At 35.2% G+C, this 13306-nt stretch overlaps 1 protein-coding gene across 1 annotated transcript; it reads right to left on the bottom strand.

Annotated features, from left to right (window-relative positions):
• Nucleotides 1-1055: 1055 nt before the first annotated feature.
• Nucleotides 1056-13182, bottom strand: LOC105915864 (H-2 class I histocompatibility antigen, Q10 alpha chain). The gene is made up of 15 exons (XM_036145482.1): nt 13015-13182; nt 9544-9816; nt 9063-9353; nt 8395-8679; nt 7504-7629; nt 6783-6806; nt 6558-6587; nt 5325-5375; nt 4941-4970; nt 4795-4824; nt 4262-4318; nt 3847-3876; nt 3709-3738; nt 2381-2414; nt 1056-2242 (listed from the first exon to the last, which is right to left on the bottom strand). The coding sequence occupies exons 1-14, from the start codon at nt 13067-13069 to the stop codon at nt 2401-2403; spliced, it is 1326 nt and encodes a 441-aa protein (XP_036001375.1). The 5' UTR covers nt 13070-13182; the 3' UTR covers nt 1056-2242; nt 2381-2400.
• Between the last annotated feature and the right edge of the window lie 124 nt (nt 13183-13306).

Genomic DNA, 13306 nt, shown 5'->3' with positions numbered 1-13306 from the left:
CAGCCTTGAAGTTCTCGATTTGAGAAAGTGGTACCTCTCTCCCGAGGGAAGTGGGGAGAACTTGAAGACTCTTTCGATAATGAAGGGAACTTCAAACTACCTGAACGAATAAATACCCGAACGAATAAATACCTCGGTGTTCACCTGGACAACAAACTGGACTAAAGATGAAACTTTGAAGCTTTGTACAAGAAGGGACAGAGCAGACTGTACTTGCTGAGGAAGCTGAGGTCCATCAGGATTTGCAGGAAGATGCTGCAGATCTTCTATAAGTCTGTTGTAGAGAGATCTTTTATCATCTGTTGGGGTAGTAGGATTCGGACAACTGACATAAAGAAGAAGCTCAACAAACTTAAAAAGAAGGAAGGCTCTGTTTTGGGGTCCCTTCTAGAACACCTAGAGATGACTTTGCAAAGACGGCTTCTTTATGAAATTAAGAACATTGTGGACAACCCTGAGCCTCCTCTTCATCAGACTGTGATCAGAGTGTCTTCAGTCTGAGGCTTTTGCAGATCCGCTGTAGGACAAAACGCTACAGGAGATCCTTCCTGCCTGCAGCCATCAGCACCTACAACTCGCTAAAGAAACCCCATATGAGTTACACTAGCATTTCATTTCCTTTTGGAATTAATAAAGTATTTTTGAATTGAAAATTGGAAGTCATAATTTATTAAAAATAATGACCTAAAAGTTAATTGTCTGTTTATCAGCTCAAATAAAATGTGCTTCTTTAAATTAAAGGACCTCATGTCAAGATCTTCCATCATAAGAATCGATAATTATTTTACAGCAACCTTCTAACCCTACCCCTAACCCACCTTCTTAATGTATAGTCAAATAAAGTACCTACTTTTTTTTTTTTTTTTTTTTTTTTTTTTACAGAAGGAACCAAAACATCGCTTTTTAATTTTTTTTTTAAAGAAAATAGAATTTGTGAACACCTTCTTCATAAAGTCAACTTGACAGGATAATGGAATACTTTTTAAGAAATACGTTTCAGTTCATTGCACAAATATGAGCTTGTATCATGTTAAAAAAGAAACAGTTTAAAGAAATTAAAGGATCCTTTAGTTTATTCAGAAAAACACAGTGCATTGTCGAAAGACTTTTTTCACAGATCTGTATACAGTGAACATGTAAAGAAAGCTATGATCAGTAGACAGCAAAATGAATAACATTGTGAGCATTTAATGTTTCTCAAGTGATTAAATCATCATGTCACCATTCAACATAAAGAATAAAACTTTATTCCATACCATATGTTATGTAAAACCAAAGCATCAGATCAGAGCATATTTGTTAAATCATTTATTTTCCAACTTTAGAGCAATGTAAACAAAAAGCCCCTCAAAGTCCTGAAGTATAGGCCAAAACAAAATCTTGTATTCCATTAATAATAATAGTAGCAAAAAAGGTAAGAAAATTCAGAATAATCACTTATTTGAGGCTAATGTTATAAAATAAGAACAGTTATGGACTATGCCTACTAACTATTAACTATTAACATTTAAAGAGCTTAACTAACATCCCCTAATTCATAAAGGAGTGAAAATAGCATATTTAGTTTTTCCTCAGCTAATCCAAAAATATTTTCACATTGTGAGTTTCATTTATGATGAGTCTACAGAAAAACTCACGTTACAGTATATTTCATTACTTGGAAGTCTCTGGGTCTCTTTTTTCTTTTCAAAATATATTATTCTTTGAATAATTTGCAATCTTTTGTTGAGGATTTTTAGCAGGTTTGTCGTAAGAACAAAAAGCCGTTATAACATTAATACATCACGGTGCAAAACTTTCCTCTCACCAGTTACTGCCGTTAGGAAGCTGCTCAACTAAAAGCTGAATACAATCATTCATCCAATTCTTCTTATTTGTAATGAGGTATCAAAAACAGCGTAATGGCTAGTTTGTCAATTCCTTTCTCTAAATGCTTTCCCCAAAAATACATACATGGGATTTATGTAGTCAGACTGGATAAAACATATTTCCATATTCATCATACTCATTTGCATGTCACATTTTACTGGTAGCACTGAGGAATACAGCTTATTTCTGACTCTGAATAACAAAACTCATCTTAGTTTCAATTTCTAATCACTTTACATTTGTTTGTTTCCTTTGAACTGAGACAGGAGGTCAGAGACGATTAGTGTTACACAGGATCCAGAGACTGAATTAGACCACCTTCAGTTTTTTTCATGTTGGTGAATGTAGGTCATTGCGGAATGCGTTGAGCCCACTGCAGGAATAATAAAAAAAAAGTATTATTACATTTGTACAAAACAGCAAACATAGCAAGCACAGGAGGCTTCCACGTCACATGCCTTACAATGATGTTTGCACTGAAACACATTTTAAAAAGTGGTAAGATACTTACTGTCAGCAGCAGTTATGGGATCAATTGGTCTGCGCTAAAAAATACAGAGAATATGTTCATGCACAGGACATGAAGTTGTATATACAGCCGATGTTCATGCCTATAAAGTTTCTTTATTGAGTTCAGGTACATTTTTATCCAAGCTGTATAATATTATTAGATGTCCTTTATGCTGTACACTTCCATCTAAAACTGCAGCATACGCTGCTCGCTGCTCAATGTCGCATTATAGATCCTCTATTATAGAGGAAAACCCTTGATAATAAGCCATGTGTCCATCTGCAATCATGATTTTACAGAACTCGACACCCTTGTAATTATTTACTATCAGGAAGTCCACAAAAATTAATTCAAAGCCTACAGCTGATCCAACATGCTGCAGCAAGAGTTATGATGGAAATTAACAAGAAGGAACCCAGTTGTGGTCAGTGAGGCAGACACTGCAGCTACTTATAAAACTAATCTTCAAACTTTCCTGTTTGACAAAGCTTATAGTTAGAGTGGCTAATGCTACCCTGAGCTACCTCTATATAGTTATGCTGCTATAAGCTTAGGCTGCTGGAGGACATCAGGGTCTATTTCTCTCACTCTGCTGAGTTCTCCTACTGTTCTCCAATTTGCATTGCTTGTCGTCATTTCAGCTTTTAACTTTCTGTTCTCTCTCTTTTTCCTTCATAGTAGGTACACCTGGTCTAATGTTCTGTTAACTGTGACATCATCCAGAGAAGACAGATCACCTGCTATTACCATATAATGTAGAACAGATTACTGGATCAATGTGTGCTTCTGTGCTTTTTTGTCTCTCTTGTTGTGTCTCTGCTCTGTCTTGTCTCCAACCTCCAGTCGGTCGTGGCAGATGACCGTTCACACTGAGCCTGGTTCTGCTGGAGGTTTTTCCTGCCTGTTAAAGGAGAGTTTTCCTCTCCACTGTCGCTTCATGCTTGCTCAGTATGAGGGATTGCTGCAAAGCCATCAACAATGCAGACGACTGTCCACTGTGGCTCTACGCTCTTTCAGGACGAGTGAATGCTGCTTGGAGAGACTTTATACAATCTGCTTGATTTTCTGATAGGAAACTTTTTGACCAATCTGTCTGGAGGATTTGACTGAATTTGACTTTGTAAAGAGCCTTGATGTGACATGTTTTGAATTGGCGCTATATAAATAAAATTGAATTGAATTAAAACAACTCTGATTAAAACCAATATAAACCCTTTGTTAGATGAAACAGATATTTACATCAAACAATAAGAGTTACTCTTTAGGGTGTATAACAAACTGCAAATAGAACATTTTCACAGTTCAGGAAATCACTGTCTGCAACTTACCTGACCCACTGGTGACCCCAGAACTTTGACCTACAAATACAGGCAGATATTGGTATATTTTTGTACTTACAAAAAACTCAGTAATCTGAAAACAGCTAATAGTACATCTGACACTTGTTTAGCAAAGTAAGTACTTACTCTCAACGGAGACATTATCTTCAGAGCCACCTTTCAATACAAACAAGTATTAAAAACTCATAAAAAACTCATAATACTAGAAAATGGAGGTTTGATATTTGTAAAAGAGAGGGAATGTGGCACAAAAGAATAAAAAGGCAATGTATGAGTCAAAATCTTGCAAAACAAATATCTAAAATTAAAGCATTATCAGTTTTAACATTAAAATCAATATATTTCTTGCTTAAATTTTAGCGAAGTTGTGACACCCAATCCAAGACATTTAAGAAAAAGATAACTTTGTATGAATACGTTAGTCGAGAACCATTAGTATGTGTCCCTTGTGTGACAAACTGTGTATGGGGTACACGTGTTATGGCATGGTACCACACAGATATTTTCAATAGAAGGTAAATCAATAAAAAATAAATCTTACCACCACCAAGGAGGGGCCGCTCCACAGGAGATCCACTCTCCGTAGACTCTGGTTGAGCTACACACAAGGATTTAAGCACAGACAGTAAATACAGACTCACTGCTGTTAACCGTTTTTTAATATATTTTTATATTTAAACAACAGAAAAAAAACATTTTATTTGAGAACAATTCCCATTATCACTATTACTGCTTAATGATACATGGCCTACATACAAGTTGAACAATTTTTAGAGTTTAACTGTGATGTCTGTTTTATAGTTGTCATACTTGCCATTCCAATGTGTTAAATTAAAAAAAAAAAATCTCAGTGTTCAGTATTTCAACATGGCCAATTTTACCAAAAAAAAAAGTATTTTCAAATGTTTTTTCACTTGCTGGACTGCTTTTGAAGGACTTTTCTTGGGAATTGTTTAGGATGAATGTTTTTAAGGATAATAGTATTTAAAGGCTTCCTAATGACCATTAACAGTCATACTTCATATTTTAAATTTCATAAAAGGGGCCTTTGAAAAATCAATGGGTGAAACTTACATGTCTCAGAGGAGAATCCAGAACTCAGACCTACAAATAAAGGCAGACATTGGTATATATATTAGTTCTCCCCAAAAAAACTCAGTAATCTGAAAACAGCTAATAGTACATCTGGTACTTGCATAGGAAAAAAAAAAAAGACCTACTTTGATTGGAGGATTTCTTTTGAGCGTCATCTATTAATACAAAAATATGATTTGTTAAAACATTCAGCAACAAACTATTTGTACTTCACTTCCATTAATACTAGAAAAAGCAGGTTTAATATTTGTAAAGCAGAGAAAATGTGACACAACAGAATAAAAAGGCATGGTATGTGTTAAAGGCTTGCAGAAAAAGCACTAAAATTAAAACATTATCAGTTTTATCAGGCTATTAAGAAAAAAGGGAACTTTGTACGAAGACACATTAGTCAAGAACCATTGGTATGTGTCCCCTGTGTGAGAAAATGTGTTTGGGGATGCACTTGTTATGGAATAGTACCATAGACATATTCTAGATTCAAGGTAAAAAAGAAACCTTATCATTACCAAGGAGAGGCTGCGTTGTAGCAGGTGCATTTCCACCAGAGACGGGTTGAGCTACACACAAAGATTTAAGCACAGATAGTAAATATATCACTCACTGCTGTTATGTGTTTGAATATATTTGTATATCTTAACAACATTAAACAAATCTATTCTCATTACAGATACATAGCATACATACAACATAAACAATATTAGGGTTGAACCGTGCCATCTGTTTTATAGTTGGTATTCCATTAAATGTGTTAAATAAAGAGATATAAATATTCTGGGCGCAGCGTTAGCATTTCAACATGAGCTCCATTTCATGGACTTCTTTTCATGCCTGTTGTGGGAAGTATTATTGTTTTAAGATAAATATAATGTATTTAAGGAATTGTATTATGTAAAGGCTTCTTAATGACCTTCCAGTCATACTTTAAATAATTAATAATAAAAATTTCCGAACAGAGCACTTTGTTTAGTTGCGGGTCTAAATCTATCTTAATTTATTTTTGGAGTTAAAAAAAATGTGTTTGCTATTCATAAATAATTTTTATTTTTAAGATAGTACCACTTTCAAATAATTGTAGTTCAGTAACAGGGGATGAAAACAAAAGAATTGCCATCAGAACTAAAGGAAATGTATGTAAACTCCTGAATTCAAGCCAAGCACAAAATTCTCTAAAACTGGTAATCCATCTTTTTCCTTTGTTCTTTGTTTTTCTTGGAGTGAGGAGATATGCCTTCCACCATGGTAATATTGTCTGCTAGGGAAACAGTATTACGAGTAGGGACAGGAGCAGAATAGACAAGTTCATCAGGAGGTGTGCAGCAGTGATGGGGAGGGAGGCAGTCTCTATAGAGGAACTGGTGGAGAAAAGGACTAGGGCAATGAAGAACTCCATAAGGGCCAAGGGGAGCCATCCATTGCACAGCACTATGGTTGCTCAGGAAAGCAGCCATAGTTCGAGACTGATCTCCACGAGAAGCAGAATGGAGAGGTACAGAAGAGCTTTTGTCCCGGCCGCCATTAGACAGTTTAATGCCTCTTGACTGCGTCTTTATTTTATTTTATGTTTTGTTTTTGTTTTTTTAAATCCAACTTCATGTTTTTATCATATTTTACATGTTTTATCTATGCTATCCAGCAGATGAATTTCCCCTATCGGGGATCAATAAAGTAATTATCTATCTTATCTATCTATCATCTATCTATCTATCTCATAGTGAATTTTTCACCTTTGTGTGACTTACCTGAACCAGGGACAGCCACGGAACTTAGACCTGCAAATAAAGACATATATTGTTATATATTTAGACTTACAAACAGGTACTATGTCACCAGAAAAAATAAAAAGGTACCACGTGGAGTAATTGTGAAAAGTATCAGACATACCATGTAGTACGTCTGATACATGTTACTTTCCATAAAGTACTAAGATGATGGACAAACAGATAGAAAAGAAATAAAGTACTTACTGACAGATTTCCTTTCAGGGCAATCTAGTAATACAAGAAAATGTATTAATTAAAACATTAAGCAACAAACTATTCATAATTCCATCAATACTAGAAAATGTAGGTTTAAAATGTGTAGAACTGAAGGAATGTTGCACAAAAGACTAAAAGGCAGTGTTGTATTGGCTAAACATTGTAAATAAGATTATTTTCACTAAAATTACAAAATCAGTTTTATCATACAGATAATACAGATGTTAATACAGATCAAATATATTTATCATTTGTATTTCTGCAGTTTTGTAAGCTAATCAAAGACATTTAGACACAATTAATATGCTCTTCATGTAAAGTTAAGAAATATTTTAGACTAGGATTGTATCACCTAACCTTATTATCACAACCTTAAGTGTCAAGTTGATAGTTTTAAATAACAACATATATTCTTCCAGACAAAAACAACCTCTTTACGAGCATAGTTTCTTTTAAACTGTCATGCTAAAGAATCATAAGCCCCCAAAGGTTTATTCCTTTAAACACAATGTAAATAAAAAGACTGGTAGAAACCAGTGGATCACTGTAAAATCAGAGCTAAAAAGAAACATAAATCCATACATTTTCCGACACGCTTATCCCTCATGGGGTCGCGAGGGGAGCTTGTGCCTATCCCCGGTGTTCAATGGGCGAGAGGCGGGGTACACCCTGGACAGGTCGCCAGTAGAAACATAAATATTGCATTTACCGAGTTTGTTTGTCTTCCATTTGAGGACAGCAAGTGTCACACCAATCCCCACAAGCACAATCAGGCCACCGGCAACAGCACCATTGATGATGTTATTACTTCCACCTTCTTTGAGATCTTTTCGATCTAAAACAAAAGAAATTTCATATTAGCTTTTGTCTGTGGGTTTTGTAAATGACTAAATTTTAGACCTTTATGAAATACAAAAATTAACATAACGGTGCTGTAAAAAAACATACTAACCTGTTGCAGATTTATTGTATTATATTGTCTTATTTAAAATGTTTCAAATCACCTTTATTTTAGTTATAACCACAGTAAACAGAAATGCATCTTTCATTTCTTAATTGATTGAATATCACATGTATTGAAAAACCGAATTCAGTTTCTTTCACTGCCAAATGTGAAGAACCAGTTAATCATTTCAAAAGAAACCTGCCACGCAACACAAAGCAGGCTAAAAGCACACAAAAAAAAAAAACACATTGTGACTCGATCTGGAGGCATGTAACAACAGTAGAGCCTAATCAGGTAGAAAAAGGTTGCAAAGCCAGTTCTAAGAGACTTAGGAACTCCTGTTAAGTACAGCTGGAGCCATTATCCAGATGAAAAAGCCACAGAACAGCAGTGAATGTCTGGCTTGCCAAAATTATTTGACAACTAATCTAGGAGGTCACAACAGAACTCTGAAGATGTAAAGCTCTGAAGACCTCAAGTAAAGTCTGTTGTTAGGGTTCATTGACGAGAAAGAGATGAGGCGTAAACCAATGTTAGGCAAAGGAAACATAAAGGTCTCTCTCCCATATGCCAAAAGACAAATTGATGACCCTGAAGACTTTTGGAAATGTTTTTTGCATGCATACATGAGAAGTGCAACAAAAAGTTTCTCACCCCACTTCATTTCAACACGCATTTTAGATGCAGGATGACTGACTTCACAGGTGTAGATGGACTCATCGGACTTTAAAATCTCTACGTGGTCTTTTCTCTGGAAGGTATTGTCATTATTTGGGCGAACTCCAGTGGACTCGACCCCGTCATCTTTAGTGAGGATCCGCCCGTTTCTTCGGATCCGCAGCTCGATTTCTTTTGGGTAGAAGCCGGTGGCCAGACACGTCAAGATGGTGGTTGATTCAGTTTTGGACGAACGTGAGAACAAATACACTTCAGGTGGAACTAGAAAGAGAAAATAAAATATGGCGTTGGCAGGGAACCTATTCAATCAGTAGGCAATTTAAACTTTCCTCAATGTTAGCTGTTTATCTCTAATTAAAAATGGGTCTTCGCTGATGCAATGAAAAATACGTTTCTTTATTACACACCTGTTTACTTTACATGTACCCCTCCAGATATCTAGACAAATGCTTTGATTCAACAGGAGGGATCAGAATTTAATTAACATTTTCAAAAAAAAGTTTTTTATTTAACTAGGTTCTAAAAACATTTGTCATATTATTTTATGCCTCTAAAATGGAATGAATTCCTGATTTTGTGGATAATCTATAGCTGGATTCTTAAAGCAATGAGCAATAAAAAAGTATATTTTAGACCATACATACTGGCATTCTCAAGCTGCTCTTTCCCAAACTCTTTGAACTTGGTCATCCAGTCCATACACTCCTTCTCCAGGTAGCCCTTGGTGTATTCCTTCAGGACCGTGACCTCATCCCACTTCCTCTTGGTCTCCAGTGCTGCAGGAGCTGGAGCAACCCAAACCTGGTGGTTGTCGTCGAAGGACAGGAAGTCGTTTCCATCATAATTGTACATGTCCATCCCACGGACAAACTTCATGGTGCCGTCAGGCTGAGTTTCACCCTCACAGCCATGCATCCACTGCAGAACATGGGTATCTAAGAAAAAAAACGAATAAATAAGCAGAAAATTGATAAATACTTTTTCAGGCAAAAAAAGATATAGAAAGTAAATAAATTGTAATATTTTGTCTCTGAAGGAAAGGTACTGATGCTTAAATTGGGCATCAATCATTAGTTTAATACTTGTATTATTGATTATAGAGATTTTAAACTCCTTGGATCTTACTATTGTCTGGCTGATGCATCCGTTTCATCAAGATGTCGATGTTGACTTTGAACCACTGCTGCTTGCTCTTTCTGGACTGGGTGCCCTTATCCCAGTACTCTGGTTCAAGATGCTCTTTCATCCAGTCCTGTTTGGGAACTTTTGTTTGGTGCTCGCTGTCATAGTAGTCAATCATCCGGTGATCCAGTAGACCCATGGCGGTGAACTCATGCAGCCCCGGGAGATTCACCGGCTTGGAGAAGGCCGTGTAGATGTAAGTGAGGGAGTGCTTTTCTGAACGACATAAGACATAAAAATAAAGATTGGGATAACATTTCTAAATATTAGTGATTGATTAGTGTGCAAACCTTCAATTGACCATACTCAGATTCAGCATTTTGCAACAGAATGCTTATCTTTTTTTTTCTTTTTTCCCTTTTCCAGATCAGGTTTAGACATATTGAAATTCTAAATGTAAAGTTAGCATGATTTGATAACCAGTCAGACAAGTTTTTCTTACAGAGCATTGACAGGAAACCTATATCCTTCTCTGCATTAAAGCTTTTATTCACAAGACATAATTGCACTATTCTTCTTTTCTGAATATAGATCTACTTTCAAAATAATGCAACAAAAAATCTAAATTACCACACAGTTCATTAAACGGATTTGGAACATTCTTAGAAATAGATGACATAATGTGAAAATAGGCTTTACACACAGCATTATATACAACGGAGAACATCAAGGCTGTGTGCTCGGTCCTCATCTGTACACACTTTACACAACTGTCTCCCCAATCTGGAGTCGGACCCTAAACAATGTGAAACAAATTAGCATTCCTCACAACAATGTCGGGTCATAACTGTTAAATGAAAATAAAAACAGTTCTCACATTTGAGCGAGTATTGCGTCTAAGAATTGTTTTGGTTGTATTTAATTCCTTGCTTAACTGTAGAAAAGATGTTTTAAGAAATTCTTAAAACATCATTAGTTGGGGCCACAAGTCTCATTGCCTCTCTTATAACACAGTTCTGATAAATATCGGGTTCTGGTCATTTTGTCATTTCATCATATTACATTTAGCAGTTTTGATTGACTGTCAATTTCCTACTGACCATGCAACATGGCTTCCTCGCACCAGCTTTGGCTAGTTAAGATTATCAAAACAATTATATATATAATCAACTCACAGCTCACTGCAATAAAATGTGGTTCTGTGACTACAATAAACAATATATATATATATATATATATATATATATATATATATATATATATATATATATATATATATATATATATATATATACATACATACATATATCTGTAAGGAGATTATTTTGGTTTGATCAGCAGTGTTTGTCATATTCCATAAATGTCAACAGGTCTAAACAGGGATCAGATACAAAAAAATCACTGTAATTTGTTTATGATTTAAATCTTTAAAAAGAATCACATACAGCCATACAGCTTAATTTAAATTGCATAGAGATCTTAGCATTTTATTAATGTCAAGAATTTTAAATACACAGTAGATTTGTCTGAGTAAAATGTACTCAAATTGAAGAAAATTTACTCAGAAACAGCAAACATTTGGTCCCTCTCAATAAAAATTCTTCAAGTTGAGTTAATTTTATTGAGACAAGTTTACTATGTACCAGTTAAAAAATATTTTGCCCTTGAACTCTTATAGGAGATAAACAAAGGAGCCATCTGACGTCAAGTTAGACAAAGCCAAGGGATACCAAAGGAATATGCTCCCTAAACTAGAGATCTGACTTTGCCAGCAAACTTGCAATGAAATCTTCATTCAGATACTGTATGTACGTGACGATGGAAATCAATCTGAATGACAGTAAAGAGATGTCCGAATCAAAAAAAAAAAAAACTGTAGAAGATTGTGAAAACTATCTTCACGTTCAGGATAATAAAGACTAAGAGACTAGAAGACAAGAACAACACGGGTATCAACGTCTCATACTGAGATGACAAAAAAGGTTTTCTTTAAAAGCATTCACTCAAATGCAAATATAAACAGAGAACTGTACAGATATTAGCTTTCAAATGGGTTAAAGCAACCTTCTCAAACCTGAATGTTCATGAACGTCTTTAAAAGGATACCTGAGAGGTAAAATAAAAGTGAACTCATCTTGCAAGAAGCTCAAAAGCCACCAAACCCGCTCTAAATCAAAACCATACGTCATTCTCTTGGGTTTAGAAATATAAATATAAATCCTTTCCAAAAAGAAAACTTAAAGGCTAACAGGAAAAGATTTAGTCAGTTCACTGTTGTTGTTCCATTGTTGTTATAATTATAATGCTCTAATTTACAACAGCTATACAACTCTTCCAAATTGATGAGATTGGGGAAAAAAAACTTGGAATTGTGATTAAGCTTTGATGTTCAGCTATTTGACAATTACACCACCATTTAGGTTAAACTAGGCAGCATAATGGTGGGATCTGGGCTTTAATAATTCAGTACAAAAACATAAAGGATTAAGATAACACGTGGAAGACAGCCATGATAACGACCCGGATTGTTACTGTATAACGTCAGTCAATTTGAACCCCGCTGCCTTGTACCCTGTACTTTATATTTTAAATTTCATTATTTTAAAATGCATTTGTTGACATCAGATGCTTTAAATTAAAATAGCTCTTTAAAGAAACTTAGGGAAAAAATGTGTTTGTTCCACAGCAGTAGAAAAAAAAAGGGTAAAAGCGACCCATGTATGATGTTGGAAGGTTTCTGTTTTTAACAACTTTCTAAAGGTATTTGTCTGTTGTTCTAACTCAGAAGACAATAATTTTTGGCTCTCATGCCAATTGTTATTCCAGTAATGTCGTTTGACTACATACAGTCTGACTGACACACCTTTATTCTGTTTACCTGAAACTGTAAGATTATCTTTATGGCTTCCTTGTACGCCATTTTATGAAGCTGAACAACTGCTTCATTGCCACAACTAGCCTGATTTTTTTTAACACTCTCCTCATATACAAAAAGATTAACAGAGGACATCTACAATGGAGGCACAGGTTTTTTTTTTTAGGAAATAAACCCACAAATATCAATGAGATTACCAGCCTATTTAAAAGTAAATAAATTAATAAAATATATAAGCCAATTAGAGATCAGAGCTTATTATGGGGTTTTCTTTTATTTTTTTATTTTTTTACCTTTTAGAAGAACTAGATTATTATTATTATTATTCATCCACTATCAGCATTCTTAACACTGAACTAATTAACATTAACAAAAGGTGGAGCTCAGGCGAATTTCCTGGGTATTCTGAGATGGCTCACCTTTTTTTCACAGGATTCCGATTTCTAGCTTACCAACTAAAACACCGTTCCCAAACCTTAAACATATCTGCTAAGTTTAAAAGAACATTAAATTCAGTTACTAAGCCAAATGTCGCAAAACCGTTTTACTTTCACTTTTAAAAATAAACTTCAGATTGTCCAAACAAAACTTGAACTCACCGCTGTTCACCATCAGTCCTGTCCCCAAAAGGACCACAACAGCTAGAAGCGACATTTTGAACCCAGATCAGGTTCCGCTGTTCGGTAGAACCTCTTATAACTTGTTGAATGGTGCCTCTCTTCTTGTCTGCTCAAACTGCTTACCTGTTAGACTGGTCTGTCTCCTGATGCAGTGCTGTTAAAAATTAGCCAAGGTGCTTTCAGGGATCCTCGTAAATTAAAGCTTTAGTTTCCCTTTCAAAATCCACCTCCTTTGTAACTACTTGGGCCAACATAAACGGTCACAAAAACG

This window comes from Fundulus heteroclitus, chromosome 13 (assembly GCF_011125445.2).
Source record: "Fundulus heteroclitus isolate FHET01 chromosome 13, MU-UCD_Fhet_4.1, whole genome shotgun sequence".
In the NCBI taxonomy this organism is placed as follows: Eukaryota; Metazoa; Chordata; class Actinopteri; order Cyprinodontiformes; family Fundulidae; genus Fundulus; species Fundulus heteroclitus.
This window is presented reverse-complemented; position numbering and strand designations above follow the sequence as displayed.

Excerpts from the sequence above, each read along its gene's own strand:
- LOC105915864 (XM_036145482.1), bottom strand. The coding sequence starts at position 13,069 with ATGTCGCTTCTAGCTGTTGTGGTCCTTTTGGGGACAGGACTGATGGTG. Across the intron at positions 9,354-9,543 it reads GATGCATCAGCCAGACAATA|ATACCCATGTTCTGCAGTGG; the intron begins GTAAGATCCAAG and ends TTTTTTTCTTAG. Across the intron at positions 3,877-4,261 it reads GCGGCCCCTCCTTGGTGGTG|GTGGCTCTGAAGATAATGTC; the intron begins GTAAGATTTATT and ends TTGTATTGAAAG.